This window comes from Pristis pectinata, chromosome 4 (assembly GCF_009764475.1).
Source record: "Pristis pectinata isolate sPriPec2 chromosome 4, sPriPec2.1.pri, whole genome shotgun sequence".
NCBI classification, from domain to species: Eukaryota; Metazoa; Chordata; class Chondrichthyes; order Rhinopristiformes; family Pristidae; genus Pristis; species Pristis pectinata.
Genome location: NC_067408.1, coordinates 93,840,604 through 93,863,369, shown reverse-complemented (window position 1 = coordinate 93,863,369; position 22,766 = coordinate 93,840,604). Strand labels below are relative to the sequence as shown.

At 38.3% G+C, this 22,766-nt stretch overlaps 1 protein-coding gene across 1 annotated transcript in view; it reads left to right on the top strand.

The window, feature by feature from the left end:
- Window positions 1-22,152, top strand: part of gsk3ba (glycogen synthase kinase 3 beta, genome duplicate a) — a 106,814-nt gene extending 84,662 nt beyond the window's left edge. The window contains exons 6-11 of the mRNA XM_052013778.1: window positions 59-165; window positions 2,445-2,542; window positions 3,188-3,283; window positions 9,674-9,860; window positions 14,343-14,441; window positions 17,875-22,152. Coding sequence (XP_051869738.1) covers window positions 59-165; window positions 2,445-2,542; window positions 3,188-3,283; window positions 9,674-9,860; window positions 14,343-14,441; window positions 17,875-17,945 — 658 coding nt within the window. The 3' untranslated portion in view covers window positions 17,946-22,152. The remainder of the gene's footprint in view (window positions 1-58; window positions 166-2,444; window positions 2,543-3,187; window positions 3,284-9,673; window positions 9,861-14,342; window positions 14,442-17,874) is intronic.
- Window positions 22,153-22,766: the final 614 nt, after the last annotated feature.

The following is a 22,766-nucleotide window of genomic DNA, read 5'->3' as shown; positions in this document are numbered from 1 at the left end:
ATTGTCTTGTTATTTTCATTTTTCCGGCCTGTTTATTTCTTGAAAACTTTTATTTCAGTGCAAAACAATTGGTGCGTGGCGAACCAAATGTTTCTTATATCTGCTCACGGTACTATAGGGCACCGGAGTTGATCTTTGGTGCCACGGATTATACCTCCAGTATAGGTAAGTTTTGTTATTTTAATTATTTTCATTTAGTTACTTAATTTGCAACTTCAAACTTTTGTTCTTGCTGTATGAAGTAATAGAACTTGCTGCAATATAGTGAGAGAAATTTGTTTTTGATGTATTGTTTCAAATTGTTCTATTCTCCAATATGTAGCAAATATTGTTTGTTTTCCTAACCTATATCCTGCACTTTGAAGACACAATGATAGCCCTGATCTCTACAATGGGTAGCTTTGAGGATCAAAAGACTAGGTGCTGGAAATCTGAAATAAAAGCAAATATTCTGCTGTGGAGAGAGAAACAGAGTTAACATTTCGGGTCATTGACCCATAACCAGTTCTGAAGAAGGTTCGCTACCCTAAAACACTGTTTCTTTCTCCACAAATGCTGCCTGACCATGCTGTTTCCAGCATTTTGTTTTTACTTTAACCTCCTGTACTGCTGAGGTTAGTAAAATGGTACCTCAGTATATAACTGAATGAAACTGATTTATTCTTCAGTGTTGGTTCAAGGAACCTGTGGAATAACATCATTTGCTGCTAACTGAATGAGTGGTAAAGGGTGAGAATGGAATTAAAACTCTAACCATCCAGTGAACTTTGCATTAGCTATCATGTAGGTAGTAAGTAACTATCATGTCAGTGTTATTCATGTCAAAAAGTAAGGCCAATAAAAATCTAGTTTTGCTGCAGAAGCATCCTCCTTGCCTCATTTATTTAAAAAAAGATGCCCATTAGTTTGCTTTTCAGGGAGGAGAAGCTTAGGAATGTGGGAATGCAGATTTATAACAACAGTTCCTACTCAAAATGGAATTGTCTTTAGCAGATGGATCATTTGATCCAAGAGGAAAGTTGGTTTGTAACAGTCTTAGGGTTCTTGGTCCATAGTTGGACATTCTGATTTCAGATTTGATTTAAAGTTTCAGAATTTGCTGTTGGCGGTGAGATCCCTGTACGTTCTGCTGACAAGACATGAGAATGTAAATCCCGTCACTTGGTGGCTGGGTGGCTTAGAACAACCCTGCACAGAAAATAGCTGAAAAGAAACTGTGACAGGCAGCTAATCAAGATGAAGAGCAAATTTAGTACTTTTTTGTATAGATTTAGTTGCACTTCCTGTTTTTTGTTCTCTGTACCTCTATTTATTGTCCAGGATTCCACATATTAATTGCATTATTAGCATTTCAAAGATTTATACACAAACACCTGCAGATTTCTAATCTTGCACCTCTTGATCAATTTACAAATGATAAATTGGATCATTTAGCCCTAACAATTTGTCATTCTCCCTATCAAATATGTATTCTTAACAATACTCTGCATTGAATTTAATCTCCGATATGTGCCTAATTCTTCTAGGCATTTACTATCTTGCTCATTGTTTATGAAGCTTATAAGTTTATTGCCTTCTGCAAAGTTTGAAATTATGTTGTGTTCACTAAAGAGTGGTTAGATATATGTTCCAAGGCAGTGCCAGTTGTGCATCAAACCATCCTTTCAGTTCAATGTGGGGAAACACTTGAGTAGCTCAGGAATTCATCCAGACCTGTTGATATTTTAATTTTTGGATTCTATTATATACTCATACTTAACCTGCCTGGCAGTTTTGGATGCATTTGAAATACTGGATCCTTTTGAAATGAATGGAGCCAAGACAAATGGCCCATCATGATTAGGATGGTAGTGATGAGGACCTGAGTTGTGGGTCTCTGATGGAAATCTGAGAATGTGGATCTATGTTGCGACCACTTTGGAAATAAGCTAAACATATCAAGATTAATTCCCTCTTCTAGATCTGTGATCATTTCTGCTAGAGATAATTCAGCAGAATTCTGAACTCTGGTGGTGCCAGACTGACAAATTTTTCGATACTACTTCAATTAATGCACAGCATGCTTTTAATTTGTCTTTTTTATATGTTACACAGTAGTATAATAAATTTTTCAGAGAACCAATTGAAAGCGAGTTTGGGCCCTGGTTTGTTTAAAGTGAGTGTAAGAAAGTGACCGTGGTGAGCGAGATAATGGAAACATCAGGACTTCCAAACAATGGGATAGTAGATTATCGGAGTTGTACTGTATTCTGCTTAATGTTCAACTCTCAGTGCTTTTATCCTAAAACAGTCTGGAGAATAAATTTATGAAAATGAACGAAGTGCCAATTTATCTGTTTTGCTACTTCAAAAGTATTCCAAACTATACTGGACAAGATCAAGTTTTAGAAAAGAAATCATATTCATTATTCTGAAAATTAACTGCTTAACTTTTATATTTGCAGATGTATGGTCAGCTGGCTGTGTATTAGCAGAGCTATTGCTAGGGCAACCCATCTTCCCTGGTGACAGCGGTGTTGATCAGCTGGTAGAAATTATAAAGGTATGCTGTCAGTTCTTCAAACACTTCAACTTTTTTGTGTAATTTCAAAGTGCCTGTTTTATTGTTTTACCTTTCTAAAAGCTTGCCTTTTATTCAATTCCGCTACTTCAACAAAGGCTAGTTTTGAGCTTGCTGTGACAGTTTGATTAAAAATAATTTTCTGCGAAATACATTATTTTCTGCTATTTCATGACACTTTGAGCCTAACAAGAGTTCTTAATTGACTTGATGTTGAATGTTTCATTTCATGCACAATTATGTACACTTCTTTGCTTAAACAATGAACATATCTATCTAACTGTACCTTGTGAAATAAATCTAATTTTTATTCTTAGAATTGTCTTTGTGAACATTTGATGACTTAGAACTGACCAGGTGGGATATGGATAATTGCTAGGTCATCCCAACCTCTTGATATTTCTATTTATACATGGTTGAACTTGTTTCGAAGAATGCAGCCATGCCTATGGTTGATAATTTAGAACACTTAAAGCTCAGTTCTTACAACCTGTCGGCCTGTTTTCATATACTGTATGTGTTGGGCGCCAGTGTTCAACTTGTAAGTGATTGTATCGTCTAATGAATTGTATTGTGTATTAATTCATCAAATTATACAATGTGTATTTATTCCATGTTTGCTTCCAGGTCCTGGGAACACCAACAAGGGAGCAAATCAGAGAGATGAATCCCAACTACACTGAGTTCAAATTCCCACAGATCAAGGCACATCCTTGGACTAAGGTAAGCAAAAGAACATTATTTCTGCAGTTGTACAGGGCAAAATTTAATGAGCCAAGAACTGGCAAGGTGCACCCCCCCCCCCCCCCCCCCCCCCCCCCCCCCCCCCCCCCCCCCCAAGTCATGCAGATTACACTTGATATTGGAGTTTCAGAGCTTGATACCTGAAAGTTACTGTGGAAAACATTTTTGACTCTTATGTAAACTTTAAATAAAACTTCTCAGGATAATATAGACTAACAGATTTATTTGGTACTTACTTTTGCTGCCAAATATTCTCTGAAGGAAATAACAATTTTCATGAAGCATTTGGAAGGACAAACTCCAAGGCAGAGTACAACGTTAATGGCAGGATTCTTGGTAGTGTGGAGGCGCAGAGGGATCTGAAGGTCTATATCCACAGATCCCTGAAAGTTGCCTCACAGATGGATAGGGTAGTTAAGAAAGCTTATGGGGTGTTAGCTTTCATAAGTCGAGGGATCGAGTTTAAGAGCCGTGAGGTAATGATGCAGCTCTATAAAACTCTGGTTAGACCACACTTGGAGTACTGTGTCCAGTTCTGGTCGCCTCATTATAGGAAGGATGTGGAAATGTTGGAAAGGGTGCAGAGGAGATTTACCAGGATGCTGCCTGGTTTAGGGAGTATGCATTATGAGGAGAGACTAGGGGAGCTAGGGCTTTACTCTTTGGAGAGAAGGAGGATGAGAGGAGACATGATAGAGGTGTACAAAGCATTAAGAGGAATAGATAGAGTGGACAGCCAGCGCCTCTTTCCCAGGGCACCAATGCTCAATCCAAGAGGGCATGGCTTTAAAGTAATGGGTGGGAAGTTCAATGGAGATATCAGAGGAAGGTTTTTTACCCAGAGAGTGGTAGGGGCATGGAATGCGCTGCCTGGGGCGGTGGTGGATGCAGGTACATTGGTCAAGTTCAAGAGCTTACTAGATAGGCATATGGAGGAATTTAAAATTGAGGGATATGTGGGAGGAAGGGGTTAGATAGTCTTAGGTGAAGTTTAAAGGTCGGCACAACATAGTGGGCCAAAGGGCCTGTATTGTGCTGTAATGTTCTATGTTTTTATAGTTTTCATACAGTGAAAAAGTAAACTTTAGATTGTCATGGCTGCTAACCCTTGTACTATAAATTGGGACTTTCAGATATGTCAACTAAATGCTTTTCTGTTGAGCAAATTTTTATATAATGTATCTGAATGATAATGAAATGAAGTTTGAGAAACGATAGCAGTGCATATTTTTGATCTTACACAATTGTTGCACATGAAGTTTATAAAAATAACTTTTTAATGTTTTCTGTTGCTTAGTGAGAGATTTCATTGTTGGTGCTGGGCAGTGAATTTTCTTTCACCTCAGCCACCTCATCAGCATTTAAAAACAGCTATGAAGTAAAAATTATGTTATTACTACAATTCCTGGCGAACAATTTTTCCTTATTAATTATTCTGTTATATTTGCATATTTTCATTTTGCAATTTGATATGGCCCTCAAGCTTTTAATATTTGGGTCCATATTCACTACAGCCTGAGTTGAGAGTGCAAAAATTAATTTCATTTGGGCCTTGACTTGCAAAGCCCAAATTCACTTCTCCACACCTTGCAAGAAGAAACTCTCGTGTCATTGCCCAAAACTAAAATGGTAAACATGTTAGCAATTTCACAACTATCATTAAAAACATGATCGTTAAACAAATCAATCTTTCAGTGGTTCACTATGGTTCTATCTTAAAGCTATTTGCACTATCACAGCATCTATGAATCAAACACTGTTCTTTACCATCCTAGAAAATGGAATAACGATGACCCTTAAAGTTGGTGCTGGGGATGAGCAGTACTGTGCAATGGTATGTTGGCCTGCACTAGTAAAGGTCTGATTGAATCAGTAAGGGGTGACCTACAGTCTGGAAATAGTTCTCCCCCCCTTGGGTGATAGTGTTGACCAGTTTGATTATGAGTGTAAAAGTGAATGAATCATTGTTTGTGAGGGGGTGAGAATGTATGCAAGGTTAGATAGGAGTTTGAGGGGAATTAGGAATGAAAGTGAGAGGGCAAGAATATGTGATAGAGGTGGTCAGGTAGTGTGAGCAGATCAGAGTTTGAGTGAACAGGATAGTGCAAGAGAACAAGTGGCAACAGTGAGTGAGCAATAATTGGAGTCTTGACCTAGGAAAATGCAGAGGACAGCATTTGCTGCCTTATGGATTCCTCTTTCTCCTGCCGTTTGGTCAAGATAGAAGAAGATAGAATTCATGAGTGCTGCTTAACTACTGAGAGTATGCAGAGCTTTGCTGCAGCAGAAGCGCAAAAATCAACTGGTTGTGTGCCTTGTACACTGAAATTGTTTCGAGGCCCCTTTCATGGATATTTTTACTTTTCTACAGTTTAACATTTGTACATGGTTAAAAATTTTCCACTCCATAATGGGATGTGTGCAGATTTAACACCAGATTTAGTAAACAAGCATCACGTACATTAAACTGTAGGGACCTTCAACCTGAATTTTTGTACACAACCCTTTGTCAGTGAGGATTGGCTGAATAAATCCATTTATAGAGCTAACGGTTGGTCAGTTAATGAATTCCAGCTAAAACGTACATTGTGTTCTGGTACTATTCTTCAGATCTTCTGAGTGAAAGACCTAACTCATGGAAAAAAAATGGTTTAGAAATGTTTAAATATTTAGTAATAGAAAAGACAATTAGCCCATGACAGCTTGATTTATTATTGCCTAATTTTTAGAATGATCAAATTGATAGGTACACCTGAGACCTGAAGCACTCTAGGAGATGATGTTCTAACCAGCTTGTTGCTAATTCTTTGTAACCTGGAATAAGGAAGATTAATGTGGCCTATCAAGCCCTTTTGTGTCATGTTCTATGTGGTCTTTGCCCTGTTGTTTACAGGTACTCAAACTATTCCATGCTGTTGCTGAGGGGTTAGATGGTGAAGAATCACTTTGCCTTCAAGTTCATGGAATCTAGAAAATGAAAAGATAAGCCTGTATTAGATCCGTACACTTTTTCAAATTGTTACTGAGCTTGAATTTATTTCAGAATGCAGTACAGTTGCCCAATTTAGTTCATTGTGAGAGCAAGTTTAGTATTTGTGTTGATGGCAGTAGGAGCTTTCCCATCTTTGATTAATGGTACCTTGGGTATGGTTTTTCTTTGAATGCAGTTCAACATTTTTTTTGTTTTCTCTATTATCTGTTATATCATTGTTTCCTATTTTTCTGTATAAATAACCTAATGGCATTGCCCAAATTTAATTTTTGAAAAAACTGAATTATACTCAGAATTTATTCAACAAGCAGGGTAAAGGAAAGCATTTGTTCTTTGGGAACATTGAATCTATGGTGGATTTTGTCAACATTCTGTGACAATGTAAACCTCAGCTAGCTTCCATCTCCAAATACAGAGCATTTCTTCCCTCCCTTGCTTTCTCTGCCAGTCAGAAAAGCATTGTAATAGTCATACTGGGGGCTTTAGCAGCACATTGGCTGATGCAGCAAAGAAAACTTGAAATGGATTCAAAATTGGCTCAGAGGTGGGAAGCAGAGAGTGGTGATTGAAGGTTGTTTCTTGAAATGGAGGCCGGTGACTAGTGATGTGCCACAGAGGTCAATGTTGGGACCATGTTATTCGTAATTTATATAAATGATTTGGATGCGAATGCACAAGGCTTGATCAGTAAGTTTGTGGATGAAACAAAATTAGGAGGTGGTGTTGATAGTGGAGAAGGTTATTGTGGATTACAGGGGGATCTTGATCAGTTAGGAAATAGGCTGAGAAGTGGCAAATGGTTTCAACACTGATAAGTGTGATGTGATGCATTTTGAAAAGTCAAACCACCGTAGGGCTTATAGTATGAATGGTAGGGCACTAGGGAGCGTAATGGAACAGAGGGACCTTTGAGTACAAGTGCATAGTTCCTTGAAAGCAGTGTCACAGGTAGACATAGTGGTGAAACAGGTGTTCAGCACGCTGGCCTTCATCAGTCAGGGCATTATTGATGATTACAGGAGTTGGGACATTATGTTGCAGTTGTATAAGTCGTTGGTGATGCTGCATCTCCTGGTTACAATGAGCACTGAAAAAGTAGGCAAAAGCTCCATCTATGCCAGAGGGAACCCTGCAGGAAGCTTAATGGAAGGAGCTGGGTGTAATCTTTCTATGCCAAAAGAGTCCTGAAATAACTTGTTTTGAGAAAGAAGGGCCAAGCTCATTGGTGCTGCAAGTTCTATTTTGAAGTTTGAAATGTATAGATCGAGAACGAAAAGCTTGGCCAGTTGAACAGCAAAGTTATCCAAATCTGCACCCCATAATGTTGACCAATTTTCTTTCCTGTACTGCCAAGAAAACTAGCAGAATGCTTGAGATTGGGTTTATAGGAACAAAGGCATTAGATGGTAGTGAAAGTGTAACTGAGCAAATTGAAAGCAGAAGAACTATTATGGTGAATGGTACCTCTGAAATTTGAAAGGGAGTTTGAAAGTATAATTGCAAGTGGTTAGAGAGTATTCTGGTGGATGGTGAAGAAAATGGGCTTGGAAAGGCAAAGGTTTTAGCAAATTCAAAGAAATATTCAAAAATACTACATTATCCATTTGTGAATTGATGCCAAACTCAAAAGAAATTACATCCCAATGTTTTTTGTCACACTTCTTATTTGTTGATTCATTTGAATGTGCAAGTATGAGAAGACTAAGTCTAATATTTTATATTCTGTGAGGTGCCTTGCCTATCAGTCTAGAAGTAAGTTTTCAAATATTTAACTGAGCTCTTATTATTTTCCTGCAGTGTGTGTAAATGGAACCTAAAAATAGTAGAAATCTTGAATGACAATCTAGTACAAGTTTTTGTGATAATGGAAATTTATATGGCAAAACGGTGAAGAGAACAGATTTTACGAATAATGTAGTAGAAAAAGAATTACCTTTTTGACTAATTCTTAAGGATGTATGGCATCTTAACATTCTGATACCCAGAAGTACTTCACAACCAATAAAGTACTTTTCAAATATAATCAATTACCATTTAAGAGTGGTAGAGAAAATTTGCAATATGTATATAGTAAGCTGACAATTATTCTCCTTTTTACAAGTATTGACTGTTCAAGCAGTCTATGTACACATTTTGTTTGCAGCTTTATGTACTATATACAAACCACATAGTAAATTTGCTCATTACAGATAATATTTGTGCTCTTAATCATACCCACTTCTTGACCTTGTTACTAAGCAATGAAACTTCAGTTTTTTAAAAACTAGCTTTAGCAATGATTCTTCAAGCAATGGCACACCAGTTTAAAAAGTTGGCAAATTTGTAGCAACTTCTTTTAATCTGGACTTTTTTTAATATAGTCTTTCGACCTGAGTAAATTAATTGGTTAGTAACAATGTGGATAGTCCATCAAATTGAGAAGCAAATCCCATGATGACATTGTTGGTAAACGCACTCTGATCTGGAAGCAGATCACAGATAGGAAAGTACAAGACTACTATCTGGTGTTAACTGATAAAAGTTGGGGGTGACAAAGGTGCTTTCAAAATTGGTCTCAATGCTCCATATATAAAGGATAAATTGTCTCGACTGCTTCTAGTCAAGCAAAAAGTTCCAAGTTATCTTGGTATTTAAGTAAACATAGACCAGAGTGACAGGTAGTGGTGGAACTTTGCCCTTACACAAGCATCTGCCTTTGGCAAAGGTAAAGTTGAATGAGCTAAAACTTCGAGAAAAGCTGTTTGATTATTAAGCACTTGATCATCTATATGAGTTTTTAACTTAAGGTAATTGCATAATTATCTGATGGGATGTTTCATATGTGCTGCTTTTTTTCATATTCATCAAACTGTATTTTAATTATGTGAATACTACCTTTTTTATCAGATCAACTTTATAACCTTGCTGTGGAATTAATCCAATTGTGCAACTGTCATTTGGTTGAGTGACACTTTTTTCTCTAATATACAAGGTGCCTTCTATGGCTTTTGGATGCTCAGAATTATTTCACAACTTCACAATCAGTAGAGTACTTTGAAATATGCTCACTGATATAATATAGACAAATGCCTACAGGAAAGTTCCAAAATATAGCATTGTAATAATTAATGGATTTGTCTGTTTTTGGTGAAGTTAGCAATGATAAAAATGGTTCAGGATGCACACAACTCCCCAGCTCTTCCTGGAAAAGATAGATGGGACTTAGTAATATCCCATGGTTCCTTCAGTCCTGCACTTGCATTAAACGAAATCATGTATTCAAATGTCAATTGTTGTACCAGATAAATTGAGAACAAGTGATCTGAGGATAGCGTCTATATTCATATATTTTTCAATTGCTTTTTTTTAATTATTGATTAATCCCTTTATCGTTACAGGTCTTCCGACCCCGCACTCCCCCGGAAGCTATTGCGCTCTGTAGCCGACTGCTTGAATATACACCAACCGCCCGTCTGACACCCCTAGAGGCATGTGCACATACATTCTTCGATGAACTACGGGACCCAAATGTCAAGTTACCAAATGGACGTGAGAAACCATTACTGTTTAATTTCACTACCCAAGGTGAGAAAAAAGAAAATAACTTTTGAAGGTCAAATCAAAAAAATAAGCTACTTTCAAATTGTTTTTTCTACACTTGCAATGCTACATCAAAATACAGTACTGCACTCTTGGTCCTCCAATTTGAACATTCGTAGGTACATATCTTCCATACCTTATATATAAAAAAAATCTAATTGGGATTGGTGGAACCTGGTGCAAATCACTTGTGTTGGATAGGCTGGGATGAGAGGTGTATGCTACTAATTGTGGGGCTCAAGACTGCACCTTGGCCTGCATGATGAGTGCAGGCTATTGCTGGGAACTGGTAGCACCTGATCTGTGTATACAGACTACCTGGATCCTATGGTCTCCCTCATCACCTCCTGTTGAATGTGATGGAGTCTGCTGGCTCCCTATATCTTTGTCTACACAGCTTTCCCCAGCACTGAGATCACACTCTAGTGACAAGCTTGAATGCCAGTGACCATCCATCACCTCAAAGACATAATTCTTTGTTTTGTTGTGCTAGCATTGTACGAAATGTTGTATGCTCAAAACAGATTTGCCAGCTAAAAATTGGCCATGCATGAAGCACTGTGAATCAAAAGCAGAATATATTCCATAATTTATAATCTCATGCGTGGTCTTAATACTCGCTCTCCCATTTTAATTGAGGCATGGAATCAACCTTCATTTAATGAATACGAAAGGGCATGACAGGTGCTGCACTAGACATCCTTAAAAATAAGGTGCCAACCTGGTGAAGCTATAACACAGGACTGAGTGCTTACTTCACAGAATGAAGGCACTCCCTAATCAATGAATCGGTTCAAAGGTCTGCAATCCAGCTACATCCATTTATGAATGATGGCGAACAATTAAATGGCTTACAGGAGGAGGAGGCTCTAAGTACAAACCTGTTCTGTATGATGGTTGGATTCCAGAGGTCAGATGACAGTGACTGCTTTTGACTTCAAGGTAGAATTTGACCGAGTGTGGAAGCTGGGGGCCCAGGTAAATCTGGTCATCAGGAGGAAGATTCATCAATGGATGGCATCATATCTTGTGGAAAATAGTTGTGGTTGTTGGAGAACAATCACATTAGTCCTGTGACATTACTGCAGGAGTTCCTCACGATTCAGAGCCTGCCATTTTCTGCTGCCTTATCAATGACTTTACTTCCATCATTGGGTTAGAGGTGGGGACAGTTTAGTTATCTGCACAATCTTCAATTCCACCTATAACTTCTCAGCAGATCTGTCCTTGCCTCCATGCAGAGAGACCTAGACAACATTCAGGCATGGGTCGATAAGATGCAAGTAAAGTTCCAGGCAGTGACCATCTCCAACAAGAGAGAGTCTAACCATTTAATTGGAATTGGTTTATTATTGTCACATGTATCGAGGTACAGTGAAAAACTTGCCTTGCATACAGTTCATACAGATCAATTGATTACATAGTGCATTGAGGTAGTACAGGGTAAAACTATAACAGAATGTAAAATAAAGTGTGACAGCTACAGATAAAGTGCAATGCAGGTGGACGATAAGGTGCAAGGTCATAACGAAGTAAATTGTGAGGTCAAGAGTCCATCATATCTTACTAGGGGACCATTCAATAGTATTATAACAGCAGGATAGAAGCTGTCCTTGAGCTTGTTGGTCCGTGCTTTCAGGCTTTTGTATCTTCTGCCCGATGGGTGAGGGGTGAAGAGGGAACATCCAGGGTGGGTGGGGACTTTGATTTTGCTGGCTGCTTTACCGAGGCGGCGAGAAGTTTAGTCCATGGAGTGGAGGCTAGTTTCTGTGATGTGCTGAGCTGTGTCCACAACTCTGCATTTTCTTGCAGTCACGGGTAGAGCAGTTGCCATGCCAAGCTGTGATGCATCCAGGTCGGATGCTTTCCATGGTGCATTGATAAAGATTGGAGAGGGTCAACGGGGACATGCCAAATTTCTTTAGCCTCCTGAGGAAGTAGAGCTGCTGGTGAGCCGCCTTGGCCGTGGCCTCTACGTGGTTGGACCAGGAGAGGCTATAGGTGGTGTTCACTCCGAGGAACTTGAAGCTCTCAACCCTATCGACCTCAGCACACTTGATGTAGACAAGGAGCACCGATATTCAGTGACGTTACTATCACAGTGTCACATGCCTTAAATCCTGGGGTCATCTTTGACCTGAAACTCAACTAAAGAGGGTACAAATACTGCGGCTACAAGAACAAGAAAGAAGCTGGGTGTCTGGCATTCAATAATTTACCTGACACTCAAAGCCACCATTTTAAGGTACAGGTCAGGAATGTGATGGAAGACAGTTCAATAACTTTAAGAATAGCTCCAACAGTCAATAAACTTGACCTCATCCAGGTCAAAGCAGGCTGCTTGTTTGACACCCCATTCACTGCCCTAACCATTTATGCCTTCCACAAATGTGCTGTGATTGGGTGCCACCTTGGAAATGCACTGCAGTTATGTGTCTAGGCTAATCTGACACCACCTCCAAACTTGCATGAGAATGACACTACGTGAATGTTTCCTTTCAAGTTCCTGACTTGAAATCATATAATCACTCTTCCTTTGTTGCTTGCTTAAAAACCTGGGACTTCCTATCCTACAGCTTAGTGGGAGCACCTTCACTCATATGTGCCGGTATTCAAAAAAAGGAATAAATATCAGCTATGTAATAGAGGTTTTTAGCTAGGTCGGTTTCCAGTGTGTACTAAATTTATTTAACTGGATTTAGTTAGATAATAAGGGTACATTGATTCACTTAAACGTGGCTCAGGTTTGTTTCCTGAAATTGCCTTTATAAAGATGTACTCAGTGCATCTCTGTAATCTGCTGTCATTCATTGGTGAAGCTGGCAATGGCAGTATTATGACATGGGTAGGGTATTGGAGACTGATAAACCCAGAACATCAGTAACTTAATGGACAGATATGTGGGCTGGTATTTGACGAGATCTTTCTTTCACCAACATAAGTGTCAAGGAAGGTATAAGGTACCAAAATACTGGAGGATAGATAACTGATGTTATTTCCTTGTTCAAAAAGGCAGCAGGGATAAGCCCAGAAACTACTCCTATCTATGTCCCTCGTAATTTTATGAACCTTTATAACATCACCCCTCAGCCTCCTAATTCCAGTGAGAATGAACCCAGCTTATCCAATCTCTCCTTGTAATGACATCCTTTCATTCCATGTGACATCCTGCTGAATCTCTTCTGCACTCTCTACTACATCCTTCTCATGGTGTTGAACTGTGCACAACGTGGTCCCTCTCTGAGTTACAAACGCCTGACTTATGGACTTAAAAACAGTGGACTTGCACTTCAAAGTCTCTCCGTACATCAACACTCCTAAGGTCCCTGCCATTTACTCTATATGAATTCCTCACACTTTTCTGGCTTAATTTCCGTCACCAACATTCAGTCCAACCTTTCCAGCTGATCTATGTCGCGCTGTATCCTTAGATAACCTTCGTTACCTACGATTCCACTAATTTTTACGTTACCTGCAAACTTACTTATCAGATCCCCAACACTCTTATCCACATCACTTAACTATACTACAAACAAATACCCCAGCAGTGAGTCTGGAGGTACACCACTTCTAGTCAGAGAACTTCAATTAAGGTAAACACCTGTCCACACTACCCTCTGACTGCTATCACCAATCCAGGATCCAGATGGCCAACATGTCACAGATCCTTTGTGCCTCAACCTTCTGGACCAGCCTACCATGCAGGACCTTGTCAAAAACCTTACTAAAGTCCAAGTAAACCACATTTTCAGTGCTTTTCTAGTGGAAGGTAGGATGGATAATCTTTTTCCCCAGGGCAGGAGAGTCTAGAACTAGAGGGTACATGTTTAAGGTGAGAGTGGAGAAATTTAAAAAAGATCTGAGGGGCAAGTTTTTCCACACAGAAGGTGGTTGTTATCTGCAACAAGCAGCCAGAGGAAGTGGTAGGGGCAGATGCAATTACAATGTTTAAAAGCCATTTGAGCAGGTACCAGGATAGAAAAGGTGCAGAGGGTTACAGGCCTAATGCAAGCAAATGAGATTAGCGTTGATAGGTATCACAGTCAGGGTGGATGAGGTGGGCTGAAAGGGCCCATTTCTGTCCTTTCTGATTCTATGAAATATTAAACTCTCCAGTTGGTTAGGGCACAGTGCAATTTCTATGGCTGTGGCCTTGATGATTTCGGGGATTGGTGGAAGAAAATGAAAATCAAATTTAAGCTGATCTAACTAAAGAGAAAAATCTTATTCCAGAAGATTTTTTCTGATACCAAAACAAAAAATGCTGGAAATATTCAGCAATGATTTTCATATCAGACTTTTTTCTGATGGGCTTTTTCATGAAACAGCAATGTGAAATCAATTGTTGTTGCCAACACAGGGAAGTTTTCTGGTCAACTTTCATTGTAACAGTCAGTGCTTCAGTGCTGCTCTAGTGAAAGTAATCTGGTGAATGAAATGCTATAAGCAGTTATCTTGTGTTTACAGAACTGTCGAGCAACCCATCACTGGCAACAATCCTTATCCCTCCTCACATTCGGAATCAGGCTCCTGCTTCAACTCCAACGAATGCTTCCGCGGTGTCAGGTGGGTGTCATTGGACACGTCATTCCATAGATATACATCTACAGTTTGCTGGTGGAATTCTTCGCCACTGAAATATGTTTTACAAAGACATGGCTTAGAATGCATATAGAGGATCATAATTTCAAGCAGTCCAATGTGATCTAATAAAATTGTAATAGCTTCATGGTACATGTATTAAAATGAAGACAGGGCAAGAAAATCAGCGTAGGTGAAGCTGACAAAGATTCCCCGATGAGAATGCAAGAACCTTTGAAGCATGATGCAATGAGGTTTTCCTGTGATGGCATTTATCGTCCACAAATGTTATTGGTAGACAAAGTTGCTGTGTCCTCAAGCCCAATTATGTGAATGTTTGTTTGTTAAAAGTGAGTTTCATTTGAAAAATATTTTCAGGAATTTAAAATCCAGTTGTTCAGTTTCCATCGTGTCCTTTTACACATTTTTATTGCAATATTTTATATAAAACTAAAGTTTATGCATTCACTTTATACTAGCACCACACAAAACAATGTCTACATGAAGAATTTTGGAGTGAATGTGCAGTTTTGCATATTCATTCTAAGTTACACTTTTGTAGTGAATATGTCAGATGATAAAGGTAAATGGGATATTTGGACTTCGCTCCAACTCACCAACACAAGTACTCTTCATCAATTGTTTTCCTCTGCTCAGTTTTTCTGAGCAGTTCAGATTTTTTTGCCTCCTCGCTTTTATTTTCTTGTTTCAAAATGTCAGTTGATTGTTTTCACAATTTCAGAGCTCATTCTGAATTTTCCACATTTTTAATGCATTTTCTCAGGTGTTAACTATTGAATTGGTGTTTTTAACAAAATTTAAAAACTTTTGAAATATAACATTTTCTGCACATTTTGTACTCAGAACTCATATAACAACAGAGGACAATTGAAATCAGATTTGGTTGGGAAGTTGCTCCATGACTACTATAGTGTTAATGGGGGTGTATTCTGTGTCCTTTCATTTATTTCATTTGCTGCCCCCTCCCCCCACCCACCACCACATATCATTAATTTGATCTGGCCACAGAACTGCTTCGTTATTGACACCTGCCTGGTTCACATCCTGGATGTGTAGGTGTGCAGCATATTCACAGACTGTGGAACATTTTAACACACAGTTGGACTTAAACCAATTTTGCACTCTGGCATTAAAGCATCCAGCTCTAATCAATTTAATCTTCAAGTTATGGGAGATTCAGATCCTGGTGCAAAGTACATGAGGATGTGTGTAAAATCTTGGGAGACAAAATCTCATCCCACTTTAACAGCCTATTCTTTTAGGAGACAATAATGAAAGTGGCACACTGTGAAATTCTTAGTGTTGAATACTAGGAAGTGTAGAGAAATAGAACTATCTTAAAGTACGTGGATTACAAAGATAGCGGGGCATGTAGGTAAGGTGGTTAAGGAGGCAATTGGAACATGTTTTTCTGCTGCAGTATAGAATAACATGAGGGAGGTCATTCTAGATCTGTATAAAACACTAAGATGTAGCTAGATTACTGTTCATAGTTTTTATCACCACACTACAGAAAGGATGATAGAAGGGTAGTGAAAGTGTGGCAAAGATTTAAAAGGATGGTGCCAAGCAGAGGATTATAGTTATGAGGGAGGACTGGCTAGGCTTGACCAGTTTTCTTTGAAGGGGGTTGATGGGACATTTAATTGAGGTGTCTAAAATTGTGTGGTCTGAGCAGGGTGAACAGGACATCGAGGTCAGCAATCAAAGAGCATTAGTTTAAGCTAATTGATTGAAGGATTTGAGGGAAGAAGGAAATTTTTGTTTTCCTCAACGACGACTGCGTGTTTGGTACTTGCTGCCTGAAAGTGTTTTGGCAGCTGAAAACTTCACATTTAAAAAGTACCTGGATGAGCACTTGAAGACTTGTAACCTTCAAGGCTACAGACCAAGAGTTGGGGAATGAAAACATTATCTCTTTTTCTCTCTTCGCAGATGCTGATCTTCTGAATATTTCCATCATTTTCTGTTCTTATTTCAGATTTCCAGCATTTGTAGTATTTTGCTTTTTGCAACATGAATGGCTCCATCACAGGCACAATGGGCCAAATGGCCTCTATCTCGTGTTGTAAATTTGTATACTTCAATGTGGGTACCCATTTGGATGTGTTTCTCAAATTGCTTATGTAATGTTTATTTGAATATCTCATTAAGCTAATGTGGACCAAGAAGGACTGCAGATGCTGGAAATCTGGAGCAACGCACGATGCTGGAGGAACTCAGCAGGTCAGGCAGCATCTGTGGAGGGAAATGGACAGTCGACATTTTGGGTCGAGACCCTTCATCAGGACTGGAAGGAAAGAGGGGAGAAGCCAGTATAAAGGGAGAGGGGAGGGGATGGAGCACAGGCTGGCAGATGAGAGGTGATTCCAGATGAGAGGATGAAGATAGGCAGGTGGGAGAGGGGGAGAGTGGGAATGATGTAAGAAGCGGGGAGGTGACAGAGCTGAAGAAAATAGAATCTGATAGGAGAGGACAGTGGACCATGGAATAAAGAGAAGGAGGTCCAGTCTTTCACTTCTCACCTTCCAGATCTTGCTCCACCCCTTCCCCTCATCCTCTTATACTGGTTTCTCCCCTCTTTCTTTCCAGACCTGACGGTCTCAACCCAAAACGCTGACTGTCCGTTTCCCTCCGTAGATGCTGCCTGACCTGCTGAGTTCCTCCAGCATTTTGTGTCTTGCATTAAGCTAGTGCACCAGATTTTGCTGGGCTTGTTGACCAAGGTTAAATGTTGCTTTCTGCCATCCTAGCTAGAGTGTCATGTCTCTGATGGTAGCAACGTGCTGAAAAGAATAAATGTTTTGCTCCTCTCATCTGGGTGTTATTGCTGAAGTTGGGGAAATATTTACTTAAGTGTGGCTATGATGCTCCCATGCTTGACAGCAGTATTCGGTGGATGAACAAATCTTAAAAAGGAGCTGATGGAGGAACTCAATTCCTCCAGAAGCTCATTTTTCTCATTGGTTTCTGGCATTGACCTTATTGCATCAATGCAAGAATTGACCTTCTCAGATGTTTTCATTGAGTGCTTTCTATAAATAAGGCTCTCATATACATTAGTTGTCGATGAAGGTCAGTCTTGGTCCACTTACGTGCTATATCATTACAGAGATGAGCAGTGATGCACTGATTTTAGTTTGAGTCTCCATTGGTGTGTAGGTAAGAAGGTGCTGTCCTGGGACAAAATAGATTGCACTTTTGAAATAGGCTCATCAAAAATGAGTACGCTTGCAGGGAAAATATTGCAGATTAATGAAATGGAGGGAACAGTATTGCATTAACTGATGTGTTTGAATCAAAATGCAGTTTACATAGCATTTCAAAAATGAATTGCACAAGTTGATTTTTTTTAGTATGTCATCTAAAATGTCATCTTTTTCCACTTCTTTCCCAGATACAAATACTGCTGTGGACCGTGGGCAGTCAACCAATGCAGCTTCAGCCTCTGCATCCAACTCAACCTGAGAATGGGGCAACCCCACCTCAGATTTCCAGTCAGCTGCAAAAATGCTGGTCAATTATGGAAAAACAATGTCATTAGTGTTCATTTTATTTAATCTTGTTTTAAAAAAAATACACAAATTAAATACCAATCATTTACTCACTGAAGAGGGATTGAAAAGGAATGTGGGGCAAGGTTAACTCCTCCCTCGACAATCTTTTATTGAAGTCTGCCATAGTGTTCAAATTTCCCCCAACTTAATCCAAACGCATGAAACACAGGTGTGTTTCACTCTGGTGTAGTGCAGGGTTTGGATTTGGTTTAAAAAAAAGATTGCCATCAGATTCTTTTTAAAGAATCTGAGTAAGAAGTGGTAGTATTTTGGTATAGGTATTAGGCTTTATCTGTGCCAGCACAAATGGACAATACAGATCCACTCAAGCAATCACTGTAACAAAAAAAAAGACTGCAGTCACCAAAATATTTCCCTGTATTGCTTGAGGTGAAGTTTGACACATTCAGTACCTTTTTTGTCACTTGATTATTTGACTGTTCAGGGCTAATGGTTATTTTTTGTGGTCCAATGCACTCTGTACTGGCCCCATTTATTTAAAGCAAGACATTGCAAAATCAGTGTAGTGTGTATACCCTAGTTAAATGTATAGATAAATCCATAGGTCTCAGTAGGTTTCTGAGCTACACCGACTGAAATACAGTCTTGAGTTCTCAAAGGAGTGTAAAAATGATCCCACTGATTTCAGACTTCTTCCCTCTTCTTCCCTATCCCCACCCTTTTTTATTTTTTTTTGTACATAAAGTATGTGGACCTGGGAACTGATGAGAGCGACAAACATTCAGGGCAAATTTTGTTAATTGTAGAAGAGCTTTTAAAGCCATATAGTTTCAATTCTGTACTATAGGTGCGGCTACAATGTAACAAGGAATTAGTGCTGTATAGTATCTAGTTTGGAGTGCCTTTGCTTCCAATGTTTGAATTTTTTTTTTAAATTGTCCCTCACTGAAGTATATTTGCTGTTTCTTTCATATTTAACCCTTTATGTACCTTTTTAAGTTGACCTATCAATTAGAGAATTTTATTTTTATTGGTTATCAAATTCACACTGCAGTTGGAAAAGAGTTGTACAGAATTGTTGAACACTTCAAAAGTTGCATATTTCATTAGTTAAATGTTTGGGCTCTCAACAGGTTATGACGATTTGAGATTTGAAGCTGGCTTATTCTATAAAAAAATAATTGCTTTCAGTTGATTTGGCAGAGTAAATTTAAAGGACATCTATACAACTTTTAGTACATCGTATACATGTATAACCTGCTATTTGAACACTTAATGTGCTATGCCAACTCTGTTTTACTCCGAAAATTTGCGTAGAATATGAAACTAGGAATGAAAGAAAACCTGGCAGAGTTGCTACTAGTGCTGCATGAACTTTAAATTTTTAATGTACAAATGATATAATTATTTGACATTTTATAATGCAAATCTTGATTTTTTTTTAAAATGAGTTTTGTTTTACCAAATGCTTTTATCTTGTGTGCACCGAGTTAACACTGGAGTGTCCCATTATAAGGCTTTGTTTTTGAACTACAGCCTTTATTTGGTCAGTTGCAGCTTCTGAAGTTTCAAGTGGATTTGTACTAAGGATGAGAGAACTATTAGTCTGATTAGTGCCTTTAAAGGAAGAAAGTCAAAATGCCAATTGAACTTTCCTTCCTAATTACCTTTCTGTTTTTGCAACAGACGTAGCACTATTTTAGTTAAAATACCACACTGGTGATATTTTTGACATTTTTCATATCCACACAAACTAGATATATTAAATATATAAGGAGGAAATGCCACTAAATATAGCAGCGGTAAAAGTGGACATTGAACTGAACTACAAAGGAATAAAGGGCATGTCTAATCAGAATGGTTTGCTCATCCTTAATGCACTTCTGGCTGCAGTATATATCCTTTACAAGCAACAAGGTATGGACTGGCTTCTGCATTGTACCAGGAGTGAATGAATTTCCAAGCTGAATCAGGCTGAATAGGCAGTTACTCCTGTAATGGGATGTACACTATCCACTTTGTCACTTTCTTTATCTTTTGGAACTTGGATAGCATTTCCTAATGGACATTCAGCCCAACAGTTCCATGCATTTTTCAGGCAATTCAATGTTATACATGGTCTGCTGAACTTCCTTGGAGTTCATGTTTTGAGATCCTGCATTACCATCACAAGAAAATAATTTTTTTCCACCAATTGTAATGGTGACACAGTACCATTGAAAGCAGTGGGCAAATGGAATGTTTGGAAATTGATTGCAAAAAAAAAATGCTTGTGTTTTATGTTTCCAAATTTTTAAAATTATTTCATGCTTTTCAGCTTAGTATGATGTTCTTTTTAACCAGGTTCTAGGCCCCTGATGCTGCTCTGAGCCAGCCATTAATGAGAAGACTGATATATTCAGAATTTGATAATCCTTGTGCCGTGCTCACCTTTTACATGAGGGCTTGTGTTTGAGGGTATGATCAAAGTAAACAATTAAAGTCTCCAAGTTCAGGAAGATAACTTAGAGTTCTTGTATTTTATTTTAAATAAAATTAATACATTAGGAAGTGCATGTCTAAGCCATGGCCTGCTCTTAAGCATTCTACCAGTTTAAGCTACAGAATCTGTTCGGGAGGTGTGGAGCAGGAGAAGAGTCTTGGTTGTTATAACTGTAACATTAGGCAATTCTAAATAAAGCAGTAATTTTTAGTGCCACGGTGATTCTTTCCAGTTGATGTTGCTGGGTACTGCAGTAGAAGTGCTGAGCCAACCTGATTATTGACTTTGTGTATACCTGCCAGTCTAGGATACATAAACTTTTGAGCTCTGGTGAAGTTAAAGGAATCCCAAATTATAAGAAAGCTATTTGGGATTGGTTTATACAGTTTTTTTTGGTGTAAACCATTTTTTAATAGCATCAAATATTTTTACAATATGGAAATTAATACTCAAACAGATATATTGCATTCTTTAGGCTTTTTTTAAGTATACACTCGATATTCCTCTGTATGTTTAATTGTTGTGATGGAAGGCTAACGTATTATAAAAGTGAAGATCCTTGCCACTTTAGCCCACTGGTTACAAGATTCTAAACAAACCCATTCAAGATGTAGGATACAGAAAGTGATAGTCAAAGCAGGTAGTGAGCAAGTTAATCATTGATGTGGGCAGATATTTTCATTAGGGTGATCTTTATTCTACCACCAGTATCAATATCCAAAATAGTGAATATTAGTGCTCTTAATGTTCCTAGAGGGAGAGGAGGGAAGAAAAAATAAGCAGACACAATACTTATGTCAGTTTACTGAGACAATTATTCTGAAATGTAGCCATTAATGAAGCAGTAAATAAAATAAGAGCCATTCATAAGCATGTTGCTAGCCAGCTGGAAATAAATTCAAGTCCACTTCTTTGTACTGCAATGGCTGCAATGATGTTTCAGTGCTTTATTTTTTTTATTGGGATCATTGTCCAATTCCCCAGTCCTGAAAAGATCCAAATAGTGTCATTTTATCAGGGTAAAGAGAGAACTGTAGGAAGTGACCTCAAGGTGGCAGGGTATACTGAAAGTAGCATAACTTTGATTCAAAGTTTGGATTTGAGCTTTTATTTTTCTGGAAGGGGTGGGGGTGGTCTCTAGTTGCTGCCTGTCCAATTTTGATTTCTGGAATTGAAACGAATGATTTGAATTCTGTTGTAAAGACCAACCAAATCTTTGAAATTGTCTAAGGGTATATGTTGAAGTCCTAGCCTATATCCTTGATTTTTATGTTGCAATTGGTACACAAAGGGTTAAACGTGGTAATTTACTTGTGTGACTACCTGCTTGCCTGTATAATCCGCCTTAGAGATGTTTTGCTATGCTTCACACAGCCTGTATACAAAAGCGTGACCACCTCTGTCGAAAAGGACTGTGGATACTATACAACCATTGCATCACTTGTGAACTGTCTTGGTTTTAAAAAAAAACAAAAACAAAAAAAAAATCTGTTTAACATTATTACTTGAATGCTTCTGTTTGTGACTGAATTTTTATTTCATTTTAATATAAATTTTTGTGACGTATGCTTGATGTTTATCCCTGTAAATATAATTTGTTCTGTGTGACTCAGTTCCGAATAGATACTGGTACTGTAATTTGCATTAAATAAAAAGTAGGATAGGCCACAAACAATTCATAGTCCCTTCCTGTCTAATTTTGTAAGTCTTCCTTTTTAATGTGCAGTTGATTTTGATCAAGTAAAAATGGTTAATCCTTTCACAGGTATTAACCAGTAATGTAGGATTGCAATGTAGTCTGCCTTTTTGTGTCTTTAATAAAATGTCTTAACTGTAGCATTTTATGAAATAAATACATGTGAAACATATAGTTTTATCACTAGTAAAGAGCTACTGCAATAGCAAGATTGTCAAAGGTATACTTCAATATAAACATGCCCATTTTTATGGTCATCAAGCACTCAGCCCAACTGCTTGAAACTCTTAGAGATGTAAGCTTAGAGAAATTAAATTAGCATCATGTTTGCAAGATCAGTTTGGTGAATAGAGCAAATGCTCACTATGACAGATACAATTATTAGAAGGCAAGAGAACTAACTGTGCATCACTGAATCAATGATCCACATTAATGACCCTGATAAGTTCACTGCTCAGTACTTACCAGCAGTTCAATATTCCTATATAAAGTATTCCTTCCCAAAACTACCCCAATAGAATATCTGATGATCAGCCTTAAAGTAGTCCTGATGTTGAAAGCAACCTAAATTTTACTTTAATCCCAAACATGAT